Source organism: Triturus cristatus, chromosome 9 (genome assembly GCF_964204655.1).
Source record: "Triturus cristatus chromosome 9, aTriCri1.1, whole genome shotgun sequence".
Taxonomy (NCBI): domain Eukaryota; kingdom Metazoa; phylum Chordata; class Amphibia; order Caudata; family Salamandridae; genus Triturus; species Triturus cristatus.
This window is the reverse complement of record NC_140592.1, coordinates 428,001,263-428,018,551: the sequence shown is the minus strand read 5'-3', so window position 1 is coordinate 428,018,551 and position 17,289 is coordinate 428,001,263. Positions and strand designations below refer to the sequence as shown.

The 17,289-nt window shown below is 46.8% G+C and overlaps 1 protein-coding gene across 1 annotated transcript in view; it reads left to right on the top strand.

Annotated features, from left to right (window-relative positions):
* The window catches only part of LOC146798089 (cytochrome P450 2G1-like), a 698,777-nt gene that overhangs the window by 161,830 nt on the left and 519,658 nt on the right, over positions 1 to 17,289 (top strand). Inside the window, exon 2 of the mRNA XM_085625309.1 lies at positions 9,013 to 9,175. Coding sequence (XP_085481435.1) covers positions 9,013 to 9,175 — 163 coding nt within the window. The remainder of the gene's footprint in view (positions 1 to 9,012; positions 9,176 to 17,289) is intronic.

Sequence of the window (17,289 nt, the reverse complement as noted above, 5' to 3'; positions counted from 1 at the left end):
AACATACTAATGAATGTGTTGTTGCGCAGCGCAAGTCTGTAGGGCAACTCATGCGGAGGTAATTCGCTAAAAGAGTGTTCGGCAGTAACATTGAAAGCAGAATGTGCACGCTTGAAAATAGGGTAGTATATGTGCAACAGTATACTTGCAGCAATAATCAGAAGACTTAGAAAAAACATAATCAATAATGTCACTATACAGTGACTACGAAGTGATTTACAATATGCACGTTTCTTGAGCTGTTTCTGTCTATCTTTCTCTCTGTTTCGGTCTAGAGGATACATGTCAGAGACTAATTTAACCGATTCACCTAGGAGAGGACTTAAACAATTAAATTGTCTGACTTGCTAGACCTTAGTTTCAGTTTATATTCCTGGGAAGCAGTTTTCTCGACCAGGGGGAGTTTTGAGTCAGTCTGTGGAGGAGGGCAGGGCTGAGAGTTCAAATCAGAAGGCAGTCCGTGAAATTTCTTGATGTGGCTCGAGTGCAGCCAACCCTTGCGACCCTCAATCTTCACTGCTGTCCTCGTGGTCAGAAGTACTAATTTCGGCGTTTGCCAACGAGGCTCCAGCGGGCTCCTCCTGTCGAAATTTCTTATAAACACAAAATCTCCGGGAACCACTTCATGGGGCTTCACCTCGGTGTTGTCGGGAAAGGCTGCAGCTACCTGTGAACGGCAAGATTGTAGTGCAGACATCAAGGAAGCAAGGTAATCTGTCAGCATATTACAATCAACATCAGTGATTTTACGAGGTATAGGCGTCCCCCACATATTTGGTGGCCTACCGAAGACCACCTCGTACGGGGATAGCCCTGTTCGAGAATGTGCTATCATTCTCATGTAAAAGAGCGCAACTGGTAAAGCTACTATCCAGTCGACGCCTTTCTCTCTGCAGATTTTAGAAAGTCGAATTTTCAGAGTCTGATTATGACGTTCCACGAGACCTGCTGCCTCGGGATGCCGGACACAGTGGAATTTCCATTGATGCGCCAATGCGCCAATTATGTGGTAAATTTAAATTACCTAGACTTAATTTATGCGGTAAAGTTCAATAAGAATAACTCAGTTAAAATAAGAGGCAGAATCCGTGGTATTTGAGGTTTTAAAAGGGGATTTATTCCTTACAAAGGAATTGGTTCGAACCAGGCAATCGGATTCCGTCACCACGAAGGTTCGGGAAGGGATTCAGCATATTTTATTGACAGGTTGTCATATATATAGTCAATGCATTACAGTAAAGGCAGATGCAGAAGGCGTAACAGCTGAGAAGAGAGATAAGAATACACATACGTAATGAAAAAAGGCGTTACAATAGGCGTGCATAAGGGCGTGTACTAGAAACGTCATTATAAGGATGTCACAGGTGGGTGGATCCATAAGAGAATCCTGCAAGGTCAGCAGAAATATATGGCAGAGATGCGCGCACAGTAGCATGATGTGTGAATGACGTATAACTGGAGGGTGAAGGGGACTTGACATTTAGCCCTACATGAGGAGACAGAAGTCTGGGATGTCAGAACAACCTAATCCCAAATCGTATCTAATATCTTGTGTTTAAGGAACTGTATTATCTGGAAGGAAAGGTCTCTCAGGCAGAGGCTATCCTATACTGACTGCTAGTGCGTGTATAAGCGTCTACGTGTCTACATGAGATGTGAGGGAGCATGGGCCTACCATGGTAACAGGAGCTATGAATTACTTGCACGGAGACAGTAAGGCCGGGCCCTTTGCTCTGCAGCTGGAAGGATGTTTACCTAAACTACTAGACAGGAATGTATTTTTCGAGGAGCGGAGCAGATAACTTGAAGGCTAAATACAGTCTTGGCAGGCAACAGGCCGAGCCAGGCACCGTTAGCCGCGCAGGGAGTAATACAAAGGTCATGGATACAGATGCAGGTCCAGGCTGGAGCATTCAGAGGCAGAAGGCAGGAAAAGGCTCGATGGCAGAATTCAGGGCCTAACTCGCCAGAGCTGAAAAACGTGAAAGTTACACCATATAAAGACGGTGGCAAGGCATACTTAGGAACGGAATATTCGACCCATTCATGGTGGATCTGAAAGAGGACATGTTAACGTTGGACGCATATGTATTTGCGTCTTCATAGCTGGAAGTGGAGGGAACATACATGTACTTGTAGCACGTAAATGGAGCCGTTGGGGTCTAAGATAGGGGACACAATTGATCATAAAAATTCATATTTCCTCAGTGGCAAGAACTTGGTTGCAGTTAGCCTTAACCTGTGGTTTTCCCCCATTCCAGCACTACCAGATAGCTGTGAATGGCGCTTTGTACTTTTTGGGCATTATTTTCACTTAAAAATATATTTTGGGGTGTGTGTCCAAGATGGCGGAGGGAGCAGACATGTCTGCCTCACACTCCTTCCCTGCCTGAACAAATACACAATTAGCTCGCCCCCGGCTTTATTCACACACAAGGGGGGCACACACAGCATCAAAGGGAGTTCGGCACGGGCTGGTGATTCGAGCGTCGCCGATTCACCCAAGATTGGCGAGATCCCAGCGGAGCGGGGGCCGAGGCCTATTGGGGGAGCTCCGGACAGGGCCTCCTTCACCTGCGTGACACCAAAAGCAGCTCCCCGATGGATATTGCATATGGGGAGGACCGCTGAGGCCCGAGACCTGCTTCTTGACCACAGATTGCATCCCGGGAGGAGCTCTGGAGTGAGAAGAGGAGCGGGCTTCTCCCCCCAATTTGTATGCTCCTGCGTTGACGGCCCTGCCTCCTAGCAGCACCAGACAGCGCGTCCACTTGGCGCCACCCAGCATGCCACAGGGGGCTGACAACGCAGCGAACATCAGCAGTGAGTGGGCTGCCTCTGTATTGCCTATGCTCATCTACAATTACCTTCTGTGACAGTGGTGAACCGCCAGCACCTCCGGGCTCCATGGAGGAAGTGCACAGGGTCGATTGCCGAGGCTGGTAGCCAGGGTGTGTGTGTGCCCATGCCGGAGCTCGACTCTCTCTGTGTGGGCATGCTGCCTGTGTGCGTTTCTGGGTCTCCCCCGGCGGCCTCCAGGGCCCTTCTGCCTCTGGATCCTTCCTGCTTGAGGTCCCTCATTGGGACAAACAGAGAGGGCACACCCTCGCTCCTGTGGTGCTACTTGAGGCCCTGTTGGGGCCTGTTTCTGCATTATCTGGGCCTACTGGCTTGGCATTTGCTGGAAAGGGGCCCACACAGGCTGTCCCTAAGAATCACCTTTGGCCGCGCCTGCATCAGCAGGCAGGAGTAATTGATCCGGTATGGCCAAGCCCTTTGCAGTCCTACAGTCTCACCTGCATTCAGAGCCCTGAGGGGGTGCGGGCAGGGCCTGACCAGCCTATTGCGGGTTGTTTTACTTGTGTACTCTAGAGACTGGAGACGATTGAGTCTCTGCGGGGACCCCTTACTAACTACAGTCTGGTGAGGCTGAGTGTTCGGGAAGCCTCAGCTCACCGAGCGTCTGGGGCCCCCGGTAGCCTGGTTGTTGCTGCAACTCTTTGGGGCCATCTCTTCTCCTTGGCTGCAGAGGCACAAAACCATCGCTACCACAAAAAGCAAGGACAGATCCATTAAGGACATGTTGCGTAAGGGTCCAATGGATGCCCAGCAAGAGAAATTGCCCAAAGACGTTTCTAGTAACCACAACAGGGGCTCCTGTGGAATAATATCGAAATGGTATGAATATAATAATGCACACTGGCAATGAGGGTTAGGGGGATGTCCAAAGGAGAAAAGACCGCATTCACCGTATTATTGGTTATTCACAGTCAATTGTTTATATAACAAGTAATCAAAAATTATATACAGGAAGTAATATAACAATAGTGCGTAGTGTCCCCCATGAAAAAAAGGAAACCTAAAGTACTAGTGACATATTTGTGACATATGTACAAGGTTTCCAATTGTAAAAGTCGACCATTTAAAATTATACAGAATGTACACCACGTTTCTTATACAGTGATAAGCGCTGGTTTAATGGTTCGCTTTTGCTATCTGTTGATGACGTTTTGACCCTTCGTGCAGTGTATGTAGGGTATCTTCAGGACCTAGAAGTATAGGGGAATCTGAAGGGTGGTATACGCAGCTGTGTAGTGGAACTGTGTCACAAGCGAGTGATGGAAAGATAAAGGATACACACAAGGGTCCCAGCTGGGCACCCATGTGAGGGTGGGCAAGGGATTGAAAACTGCTGTGTAGCACAGGGTGGGAAAAACATGTTATAAATCCTATATATGCAAACACGACAATGCGTGCGTTCCTAGGCAGATCTCAAAATATGAAGGTTCACAGCAGGTGCAGCCGCTCCGTTCTGTGGGCTGTGGGTAACTTTCAAGAAATGGCAATACCTGTATATGTGGGACAGGTAGGAAAAAACAGGAGGTGCAGTTGCTCCGTCCTGAGGCTGAAAGGGGTGCCACCGACCAAATGAATCAGTGAGTGCGGTGTTATAGCCTCTCTAGTGCGATGAGAGGAGATCAAACCGACCTGACAGTGCAGCGCGTGGGAGCAGGACAGCGTGTGTCTGTCTGCTTGGCTCAGTGACCAGAGGCACTACAGAGGCTATACCACCACACTGACTGATTCATTCGGTCATGAGATACCACATAGCAGGCCCTGACCCACTACACTACCTCCAGTCCAATGCGGTCACTCCACTGCCATCTCTGGAATCAGACACACTTGAAAAACCCATTAGGATTAGGATCAAGGAGGTGATTGCCGCAATAACGAGACTGAAGCACATGATATCGCCGGGCACAGATGCCTTTAGCGCTATCTTTTACAAGACATTTTGGATCTCAACTAGCTCCCCTGCTGACCCGCCTTTTTAACTCCTTTGCTGAGACTGTTTGAACGCTGTATAAATACTTTACACATTGCCTCTCAGTTAAGCCTGCCTGCTTTGCACCAAGTTACCAGATGGTAAGCACAGGTTTATTTAGTGACTTTTGTAGCTCTCCTTGACGAGGATTGAGTTTACTTTTGAGTGGGGCTTCCACCCCTCTGACATAGTAACCCAATTTCTTACCGCAAAGATTTCAGAATCTGGAGGAGACTATGTTTTAGTACCAAGAATTCTCCTTTTTCAGATCTATATGTTACTCCTATAGAATCTGCTCCTTCAGAAACAACTTTATATGCATGGTTTATCATGCAACCTCTTTTAACCTAATTAATGCAGCTCATTGCTCTCTATTCCCATGAAAAAACCAAGGGGATGATAATTCAATCAATCAATCAATCAATAATTTGTAAAGCGCACTACATACCCGTGAGGGTTTCAAGGCGCTGAAGGGGGGGAGCTGCTGCTATTGGTCGAAGAGCCAGGTCTTGAGTTGTCTCCTGAAGGTCAGCAGGTCTTCGGTTTGATGCAGTTAGAGGGGGAGGGAGTTCCAGGTCTTGGCGGCGTGGTGGGAGGATCTGCCTCCGGAAGTAGTTCTCCGGATGCGTGGGACCATGGCCAGGGTGTTGTCAGCGGAGCGGAGTTTCCTGTTGGGTACGTCGAAGGAGAGCCGACTGTTCAGATAGGCAGGGCCGGTTTTGTGGAGTGCCTTGTGTGCGTGGATCAGGAGCTTGAAGGAGATTCTTTTGTCAACTGGGAGCCAGTGCAGGTTCCTCAGGTGGGGGGTGATGTGGTTGCGGCACGGGATGTCGAGGATCAGGCTTGCAGAGGCATTCTGGATTCTTTGTAGTCTGTTGATGAGCTTGGACGAGGCTCTGGCGTAGAGGGCGTTTCTGTAGTCGAGCCTGCTGCTCACTAGGGCCTGGGTGACTGTTTTCCTCGTGTTTGTCGGGATCCATCTGTAGATCTTGCGGAGCATGCGGAGGTTGTTGAAGCAGGTGGAGGAGACTGCATTGACTTGTTTGGCCATGGAGAGTTTCGAGTCGAGGATGACTCCCAGGTTGCGTGCGTGGTCAGTGGGGTCTGGGGAGGACCCCAGTGACATGGGCCACCAAGAGTCATCCCAAGCGGAGGGGTTGGACTCGAGGATGAGGATTTCCGTCTTGACTGTGTTCAGTTTGAGGCGGCTGTCCTCCATTCAGTCTGCGACTGCCTTCATTCCCTGGTAGAGGTTGGATTTAGCGGTGAGAGGGTCCTTGGTGAGGGAAAGAATCAGCTGAGTGTCGTCGGCGTAGGAGATTATGTTAAGGTCGTGTTGTCGGGCGATGCGTGCTAGTGGAGCATGTAGACGTTGAACAGCGTCGGGCTGAGGGAAGATCCTTGAGGGACGCCACAGATGATCTTGGAGGCATCGGATCGGAACGGGGGGAGGTGGACTCTTTGAGTTCTGCCGGAGAGGAAGGAGGAGGCCCAGTCTAGGTCCTTCTCTTGGATACCGGCGTCGTGGAGGCATGTGCATAGAGTACGGTGGCAGACGGTGTCGAAGGCTGCGGAGAGGTCCAGGAGGATGAGGGCCGCGGTCTCGCCATTGTCTAGCAGGATCCTGATGTCTTCTGTGGCGGCGATGAGGGCGGTCTCTGTGCTGTGGTTGCTGCGGAATCCTGATTGGGACGGGTCCAGGATGTTGTTGTCTTCGAGGTGACGGGTGAGCTGGGTGTTTACTATCTTCTCGATGACCTTTGCTGGGAACGGAAGCAGGGAGATGGGCCGGAAGTTCTTGAGGTTGCTCGGATCCGCCTTGGGTTTCTTCAGTAGGGCGTTGATCTCTGCATGCTTCCAGTTCTCTGGGAAGGTGGCGGTCTCGGAGAGGTTGATGATTTTGTGCAGGTGGGGTGCGATGGAGTTGCTGGCTTTGTTGAAGAGGTGGTGCGGGAGAGGGTCAGACGGGGATCCGTAGTGGATTGTTCCCATGGTCATGATTGTGTCCTCGATGCTCACGTTGGCCCAGGTTGTCAGGGTGTCGTGGACGGTGGGGTGCGGTGGGTTCGGTGCGGTGTGGTCGTCAGGGGCCATCCGGGGTCTGAAGCTGTCATGGATGTCGGTGATTTTCCGGTGGAAGAAGGTGGCGAGGGAGTTGCACAGGGCTTGCGAGGGTGGGATGTTGTTGGAGTTGGAGGTGGGGTTGGAGAGTTCCTTCACGATGTTGAAGAGCTCCTTTCTGTTGTGTGCGTTTTGGCGGTCCTGATGAGGTGGTGGTGGTTGCGGATGGCGTCTTTGTGGGCAGCGAGGCTGTCCAACATCTTGTCGCTGTGCCATATGTTTTCCAGTTTCCGGCAGGTGCGCCATTGCTGCTAAGCTATCCTTTGAAGGACAAATTAATCAAATCCCTTCCTCGTGTTTCCTCATTCTGAAAATCTTAAGGAAAATCTTATCATTTATTTCATCTAACCTGCAAAAGAGAGTAGTCACGACTCTAATTTCATCCGAAATAGATTATGGCAATGCACTATTCATCAACATTCAAAAACGTTTTCTACATAAATTACAAACATTACAGAACGCCGCAGCCAGGGTACTGCTGGGCATCCCAAAACATACCTCTATTTTTCAAGCACTCATTCAATTACACTGGCTCCCCATTGACAAACGTATATAGTTTGAAGCACTCTGTATTGCCTGCAGGGCACAACATGCTGTTGGACCAGATTGCTTTATATAGCATGTTCCTCGACATATCCCAACACGCTCACTGCGATCATCCCACAAGTGGAAATCTGGTAATCCCCAGATTTAAGGAAGCCAACTGGGGTGGGAGAGAGTTCTTTTTATGCAAATCAAGATCATGGAATTCTCTTCCTACAGAACTAAAATTCAAAACAAACTTACTATAGTTTAGGAAAGAGCGAAAAACCTGACTCTTTTCAAAATAATTCTGTCATCTTCTGGATTTTATCAGCCTGTCAGTTTCTGCTCAGTGCCTCAATAACCCCAGGTGATTGTTGCGCTTTAAAATTTTTAGTTTCATTTCATTTCTTCTCCTTGGTAGGTCTGGTCCCCTTATATTTCCTTACGACCCTCTAAACTTTTAACTCTCTAAAAGTATCTGTTACTCTGCCTTTGCAATGTGTATGCCCTGATAATGAACATCAATCCACCAACTATTTCAACATTTTTGTTATTCCTCTGTTACATTATAGAGGTGTATGAGGATGTGTGAAATGGAGAAAAGTATAGAATGAGTATGATTTTATGATTTGGACATTGTGTTCAGATAGAAAAAAAGGAAATAGAAGGCAGAGATCGTAGGAAGAAAAGGAACATGGATGAAGTACTGAAGAAGGATGGAGGAAGATCTGTAGACTAATGAAAAGTCAATGTATCTCATTAGCACTCGGATTGGAACTTCAGGAGCTGCACAGCCAATAAGAATGTTTTCTTTGCATGCACAATTAGAAATGAAATCCAGTATTTGTAAATCGCAAAGTTTTACCTGAGGGTGTCAAGGCACTGGGGACCGTCGGGAAGATTAAGCGAGGTATTGCCCAGAGTCACATGGTGCTGGGCCAACCTGCCGCTGGCACCAGGGATCGAACCGTGAGCCCCTGTGTTATGGAGTCAGATGCCCTGGCCAATGCACCACACCTCTTCCCATTAGCGGTGTAAGCATGGCCAGGACGCAGTCTGTGTGTTCCCTTTTGTACCATTTTGCTGGTATGCCCAGCTAAACTGAAGAATATTGTGATACTCAGCCTAGGACCTGCAGGTAAGGTGCCATTAGTGTAGATTTAGAGAACTTAATATGCTACAATTTCATGTTAGGCTGATATCTAACCACCAGAACCTCAACAGGACTCCAGAAACTCAATTGTACCACTAATAGACCGATCCAGGGCTACTGGGACACTTATCAATAACACAAATCCACACAACAATGTCCTCCACATTCAGATTGTGGTTGAAGAAATTCTTACATTGACTTCTCCCTCAGATTTAGCACTTATGCCAAAAATCAGAGATTTTTTCTTAAGTGATCTACAAATAATCAGATCCTACATCTTAAGCCACATTAACAAATACAAAGATAATAAATCAGTTGATGTGATTTTTGTAAACAAGCCATGCTGAAGGTAACATTTGTATTATATACATTTTGTTTTCTAATGCAGTTAAGTGAGCAGTATGGTGATATGTACACTCTATACCTGGGGTCTCGCCCAGTGATAGTGCTCCATGGGTACGATGCTATAAAAGAAGCATTAGAGGACCATGCAGATACCTTCAGTGGAAGAGGAGCATTTCCAACAGTTGATGGATTCTTTCAAGGATTTGGTGAGTAATATACCTGTTAGAACATGGACTAGGTCCAGTAACTGAATGGCCCAAAAAACGAGGATATGAAAGAAAGATACAAACCGATTAAATAATCATGAGTATCAATCCATGGGAAAATCTCACATGTAGAGAAATTCTGAGACTTAAAAGACAGTTCTTTTGATACTGTGATATTCGATTTAATTACACACCTATGACACATCATCTTGCAATTTGGAATACCTATTGTTACAGGCGAGCAACGTTCTACTTATTTTTAGAGTATGGTGTACAATTATACAGCTGCAGTATCTTTCAGTATATCACTCTTGATTGGAAAAACATATTTACTTATTTGGATTGTTATGTATTCAAACCTCTTTCTTTTTAACATATGTATACATAATTAACTTATTGTTCAAATTACCCAGCTGCTGCCTGACGACTAAGCTAGGTGTATAGTTCCTTTCATCAGATGTTGTAACTTTTTTAAAAGTTTGCAGGCTCTCTGAAATGTACACATTTTGAAACGTTTTCAAAAGCATGCAAAAACACCCAAAAGTAGATACTGTTGGTGAAGAACCAGCACAAACCTACATTTTGCGTCATTTGAGGGAAAATTCTGTAAAATGTTTTCTTATAGGTTAATTCATTCACAGTCAATGTTATTAGAAGTTCAAACTCAACAATCCTACAAAATTAATGTGTGGGCCCTATTTACAGAGTCATTGATATGGTTACATCTAAGGGGCTGATAATGAGTTTGTTGTTCTTTGTGCCAAAGAACCGCCTGCGCCACCGCCATGCCACCGCTGCACCGGTGCACATCCGACCTCTGTATTCAAGTCGCGCATGTAGAAATGTGACCATCTGCATAGCAGTTTAGCCAGTGGCTTGATGTTGACAAAAATGTCAGCGGTTCACCAGCGGACACCACCAGTGTTTTAGCTTGACCGGCGAGCACATTACAAGTACACTGTGGCCTTTGGGGTTTCACACCCGAGATGCGCCAATGGCGTTCTAGGAACAGTTGTCAATGGGTGCCGGACAAAACACAAAAACAAAAATAAAAAAAAATCTGAAGGCAGCCTACCATTGGTTGCTTCAAAAACACACACACCTGATGTGCACTGACAAATCGTGACGGTTGCAAAGCAGCCTATAAAACACAAACATACCTTGACCATGATCCTTTGTGAATCCAGATGTATCCTTGCCTGCACACCAGTTTAGCAACATCACTGTTAGTTCATTCCTCACACAGATCAACCTCCACCACACCAGAACGCCTTATCCACATCATTTGCATAACCCCTTTCATTTTTGTATCACACCTAAGTCCCCTATCCAGCACACAAACGTTCTCATCATCAATATACTTCTTTTTTTTCACACCACCATGGCTCCCAAAAATACAGCGTTTGGCATTCAAGAACTTACAGTCACAGTGGATGAAATCATAAGAGTAGAGCCCCCAATTTTCAGGACCCAAGTCAAGCACACTCTTCACACTAGGAAAGTGGACATGTGGGACAGGATTGTCAGCAAAGTGAAGGCTGTTAGGAACATCCTCCGCACACAGGGCAACATTAGGAAGAGGTGGAATGACCTCTGGTCGAGGACGAAAGCAAAATACAACTATCACCAGGAGGCACAGAAGACAGACAGTGGCCCTCCCAGTGCACTACCACAACTGTAACCCTGGGAGGAGAAGGTCTTGGGCATCCTGCACACTGATGGCTTAGTTGGAATTGAGGGGGAATGGACTTTGGAAAGTGACACCACAACAACTGTCTTAAAATCGCAATTACCTATTTACTAGCAGCACTGCCTTTCCTATTGTCATCTCCATCTACTCTCATAACAAGCAACTTTGAAAGTATCTGAGAAGAATGTCTGTCAGTGGCAATGAGATTCACTGCATATGATACACCATACTCACACATCCATGACCTTACACATCTGGTGAATTTTTCCAGAAAATATATACCAATGACACCATTGAGGACCCTGTGAGAAGATGTAATTGGCTTGATAAGATTAGGCTACCAAGTCTCACGAGGGAACAGCATGATGCTTTGGATAACGAAATCACTGAAGACGAAATTAGAATGGTAATCAATAACTCCAAAAAAGGTAAGGCGACAGGGCCTGATGGCCTTCCAGCAGAGTTATATCGTCTTCTTAAAGAATCTATAATCCCTGTGCTATCTAGTCTTTTTAATAGCATACTGTTGGATGGAGATGACCCTCCTGGGTCTTGGAGCGAAGCGACAGTCGTCCTAATTTTAAAACCAGGAAAACCTCCTACTGACTATGGATCTTATCGCCCCATATCACTCCTTAATTTTGATTGTAAAATCTTCACCGCCATCCTTTCAAAAAGGTTAGGGGGTGTAGTGGAAAATGTTATCCATCAAGATCAGAAGGGCTTTATCCAAGGGCGACAATTAACAGACCTTACTTACGACCTAATAGGTGCTATTGACATCGCGTCTTCTCTTTCTCTCCCCTTAGCAGTATTAACATTAGACGCAACAAAGGCCTTTGATCGGGTTTATTGGCCATATCTCTTGGAGGTGATGAGAAAGTTTAACTTGGGAGCTGGCTTCTGCCGGGCAATTGAATTATTGTATAAGGCTCCTATTGCCAGATTACTTGTCAATGGAGCTCTGACAGATTCTTTTACCATCACCAGGGGTACGCGACAGGGCTGCCCCATTTCCCCTCTCCTGTTTAATCTATATATAGAACCCTTTGCACAGGTTTTAAGAGAAGAACATAGCATCATCCCTTTTAAACTAGGCGAATGGGAGAGGAGAGTGGCACTGTATGCAGATGATATACTAATTTTCACAGCAGATCTTGACAGTGCCTTCAACACGATCATCACACGTGCAGAAGAGTTTGGCTTGATCTCGGGATACGAGATTAACCCAAGTAAAACTGAGATCATGGCATGGAATATGGAAACCACGTATCATCACACCGTCACTAATATGAGATATTTAGGAATTAGAATATCTCAGGAAGTGGAAAAGGTCCCAGAATGTAACCTTAAACAAATTTTTAGAGAATGCCAAATTCAGTTGAATTCATGGGTGCATCTTCCTTTATCAATTTTGGGTAGGATCAACCTGGTCAAAATGTCTATCCTCCCCAAGATTTTGTTTCTCTTTGGTGCTATCCCACTGGCCTTCGATATGAAACATTTGGCAAAATGTCAAGGAGAATTAAACTCATTTATCTGGAAGCATAAAGCTACTAGGATAGCATGGAAGAAGCTTAGGCGGAAGAGGGAGAAGGGGGGTCTGGCTATGCCCGATCTGCAATATTATGCATGGGCATTCCAGTTATCTCACTCTCGTATGCTGCTGAAGACACCTACTAGCACTACAGAGGGACACCTGTTCCGGGCTATGCTGAGGGGTTCAGATTTGTCAGAAGATGGCTTTATGTTTAAGTTTGGAGACCATAAATCCTTTAAAAAAGTTAAATTAAAAATCATTCAGTCATTAGCTAGTAGCTGGTTAGCAATAAGAAGGAGAATAGGGCTGAGTTATTTTTCAAGAAAGGCCCCAATATGGGATTCCCCTGGCACTCCTGCATGCCTTCGTGATAGCTTGAGCACGCCCTTAAGAGATGCAGGGTTTTTGACGTGGGGAGACCTACTGGATGGTGCCGACCTGCCTCCTTGGGATGTGCTCTATGAGATGATTGGGCCCGGACTCTCAAAATTTAAATATATCCAATTGAAAAGCTGGGTACAATCACAGGCTAAGAGTACCGGGCCACTAGGAAGGGAGAGTAATCTAGAGGAGCAACTGGTTACAAAGCCTAGAATGAAAAGGGAGGTCTCTATATGGTACTGGGTAATAGTAGAGGAAGTAGACGGCGAGTTTAAATTAGCAGATGATCTATGGGGGCAGCAGATAAGCATGCAATGCGACTCGATTTGGAGGGATTCTTTCAATACACTGTTCAGAATTGTTAAACCTGCTTGGCTTAGGTGCAATCACATCTTTACAGCCCATAGAGCTTATCTTTCTCCTCTCAGACTCTCAAAATTCCAGCCCGATAAAGCATGCAATAAATGTGGCCTCCTCGCAGCATCGGACATACATATGTTTAAAGACTGCCCTCTGCTACAGGAATTCTGGGGCAAAGTTTTTTCATCAATGGAATCCATTCTTAGGGTTCCTCTGACCATCAGTTTACCCTTAATTATTTTTGGTCTGGACGATACTATTAGGGGGCCTGCAAGATCCTTACTTTTCTATGCGATTCTTATCGCTAGAAGACAAATATGCAAATACTGGGTTGAGCCCTTACCACCGACTCACTCAGAATGGTTGACATCGTTCTATGAAGTGTCTAAAATGGATATGGCTAGATCCTGTAATAAGAAAAATCTGTTTTTTTGGCATTTACTGAAGTCATGGAGATAGGAGTCCGGGTTTTTAAAAAAAAAAAATTCCCGCGTCCTATGGTTATGCCTATATCACTCCTCGGACTATCAACAAAAGGGCCTCCCAGCACGACGGTCCGGCAGGATCCGAAAAATCCTTGGTGGAGTAAAATATTTCTACCCACGATCCTCCTTTGAATAATTGGAATGTCTTTGGCTGAGGTGCTGCAAATAAACAGCTGGTTCAACGGAACATTCTATGGAGGAAGGGAAGAAAAAAAAGCAAGGGAGGTGGTTTATTTTCAATTTCCCTCTCTTTTGTTCTTTTTTCTCTCGTGGGGTAAGGCAAATGAGGACAAAAAAAAAATAAAAATTAAAAAAAAAGACCTTACACATCTGGCTATCCAGCCTGAAAGTGCAAATAATGATGGCCAGAGTAATGTTATGACAGCTCAATGGCCACAATAATTGCAGTGAAACACACAGGTCAGGACCAATGCCAGGTGACTCCTTGTTCAAAGCTCTATACCTGTATCAACAATGCAATACACAAAAGCAAGCTGCATTTTGGACAGAAATCCATTGCAATAACAACTGGAATGGATAGGAACACATGAGATTACTGGACTGTGTGTGTACTGTCAGTATTGGAGATGATCTAGCCATCCTAAACACTAGGAAACAGAGACACACAGCCCCAGAGCTTTTGAAACAGACACGTTGCATGTGCCTAGATCTCCATAGCATCCCTACCTTGACGCATCCGTCTCCTCTTTCACTGTCCGACCTCCACTTTCACCCTGAAACAAAATTATCTGGATGGACTTACAAAAGATCTGACACTTAGCATGTGTTTTCTTACTCAACAGCTGATATTACTCCTGCTGTTGGGGAGAACCAGGCCAGAGAGCAGATTTCCCCACAAACCCTGGAAGAGAAAGAACAAACCCTCAGTGAAGAGCCAGATCCTGAAACTGTGGACATCGATGACCAACCTGGCACTTAAGGGAAGCCTGGGCCGATGGTATCTCTTGGCATCACTGGGCCCACTCCTCCCACCACAGCTGCAACACCTACGGTAACAGATTGTCCCACAACCAGGACCCAGTGGCAATGGGCAGTCTGTGTCAGGAGCACTGGCCACTGGGGCTAGACATGGTAAGAAGAGAAATGTGGCCCGAGGGAGAGACTAAGGCCACTAAAACCAAGGCTGCCTGGGCAGAGGGCCTCAGTTTGCCTCACTGATTACACTCCTCCCACCACAGCTGCCACACCAACTGAAACATCTTGACCCACAACCAGTACCGCTAGCACAGGCACAACCATCCTGTGTCCCACAGTCCTGACTTCTCAGGTAGCCACCACCAAGTCAGTCACTGAGAAGGCACAACCCAGTGGCAGTGGGCAGTATGTGTCTGGGCCACTGGCCACTGGTGCTAGACGGTGTTGGAGGAGAAATGTGGCCACCCAGGGGAGCCTACTTACGGTTTGGACAGCCAGGATGCCATCACAAGGGTCCTGGGACTATACCAGGAATCTCCAAGAGTAGGGAAATGAAGGAGCTGCACCAACCCAGCTACCAGGAGCTTGCCTCAATCCTCTAAGTGTTGGCTGGGCTCCGCACTGAGCTGGTCTACCTGATAGGCATCCTACAGATTATTAATACCACCCTCTGCAGGGCTTTCCCAGCTCAACCTACAACTTCCTGTGGTCAAAGTACATCGCTGCCTTTGACATGTGCAGAAGCCACAGGAAGTGAGGCCCTGTCAGAGGAGGATAAACCTGCAGGCACCCTTGCAGCAGGAGCTCCAGATCCTCAATCTGCCAGAAAGAAGGGACATTCACAGAAGACCTCAGGAGGGAAGTGTGCCAAGACCACAACCACCATCTCTGATCCACCTTGCCCCTAATGTTGTCCTGTGTGTGTGATAGATTCACTTTGTTGACTGTTCCTGACCACTCTTGCAATCTCTGATGTGGTAAGTATTAGAAATTTGGTCTCTGGAAACAATGGACTCTTTCCCAATGATTTCATCTACCATGATTAGATTCCTCATTTTGAACTCTTCGATGTTTTCCTTTGCTTGTTTCTGTTACACGTTTTTCAAGCACTGTAGAGCCAATAACAAAACAATTCACCTAAGACATGTATCTTGTGGTTCACTGATATAATATCAATAACAAAAACATCGATGTTGAAAATATCGAAACCAAATATAGAATACAAAAATATCGACTCCTATACCTAAACTGGTAAGTACAAAAATATCAAATCAAAAATATTGATGTAAAAAATATAGATTTAATTATATATATTAAATTAAATAATATATATTACATTGTAATATTACATTTAACAAAATAAATTACATTTAGGTGCCGATTCCGATACCGGGTCGGACAGCTCTCCGAGAGCTGTCCGTAGCCTAACCGTGCGACCGACACGTACCCGTAGCCGGTCCGTCCTGTAGAGAAAGTACGATGCGCATAACTGCCAAATAACACGACCGACACGTAGGCTGTGATTAAAGCTCTGTTCTCCGTCCGAGCCGTAACTCCTAACAATGAACCGAGTCGCCCGGAAGCAGTATCCATAGCAGTTTCCGGCATGACAAGTACGATGTGTACTTCCTACGCGCAGGACGGGTCGCCACGTATGAGACGTTACAGCATCCAGAAAACAAGCATATCAGCTGCGGTTCGCGCCACAACTCAATACACAGCTACGAGATGGACCAGCTTGCAGCGAGTACAAGACGGAGAAACAAGCAGCGTGTACGACACGAACACATCATGAATCCCATCGCGCAGGTCATACCAGTATCCTACATCTATGACCGGCTCAGGAACCAACGCCGATGGCGCAGGCTGTAAGTCAGACACCTACCACATAAACAAACGACACGTACCCACAAAATGGCACACACACACAGGGGATCCACATCCTGGCCACTAACAACAGTCCACCATCGGGGTTGCATGGCCAGCACCACTAACACCCCCACCCATAGGGGACCTGTAGCCCATCACTACTGCCACCCCCACCCATAGGGACTATGTTGCCCATCACTACTGCCACCCTCAGCCATAGGGCTTATGTTGCCCATCACTACTGCCACCCCCAGCCGTAGGGCTTATGTTGCGCATCACTACTGCCACCCCCAGCCATAGGGACTATGTTGCCCATCACTACTGCCACACCCAGCCATAGGGCTAATGTTGTCCATCACCCCTGCCACCCCCACCCATAAGGCTTATGTGTCCCATCACTACTGCCACCGCCAGCCATAGGGCTCATGTTGCCCATCACCCCTGCCACCCCCACCCATAGGGCGTATGTTGCTCATCACTAATGCCACCCCCACCTATAGGGGACCTGTTGCCCATCACTACTGCTACCCCCAGCCATAGGGCTAATGTTGCCCATCACCCCTGCAACCCTCACCCATAGGGGGCCTGTTGCCAATCACTACTGCCACCCCTAGCCTTAGGGGACCTGTTGCCCATCACTACTGCCACCCCCAGCCATAGGGCTTATGTTGCCCATCACTACTGCCACCCCCAGCCATAGGGGACCTGTTGCCCATCACTACTGCCACCCCCACCCATAGGGCTCATGTTGCCCATCACCCCTGCCACCCCATCCATACTGCTTACGTTGCCCATCACTATTGCCACCCCCACCCATAGGGGACCTGTTGCCCATCACCACAGCCACCCCCAG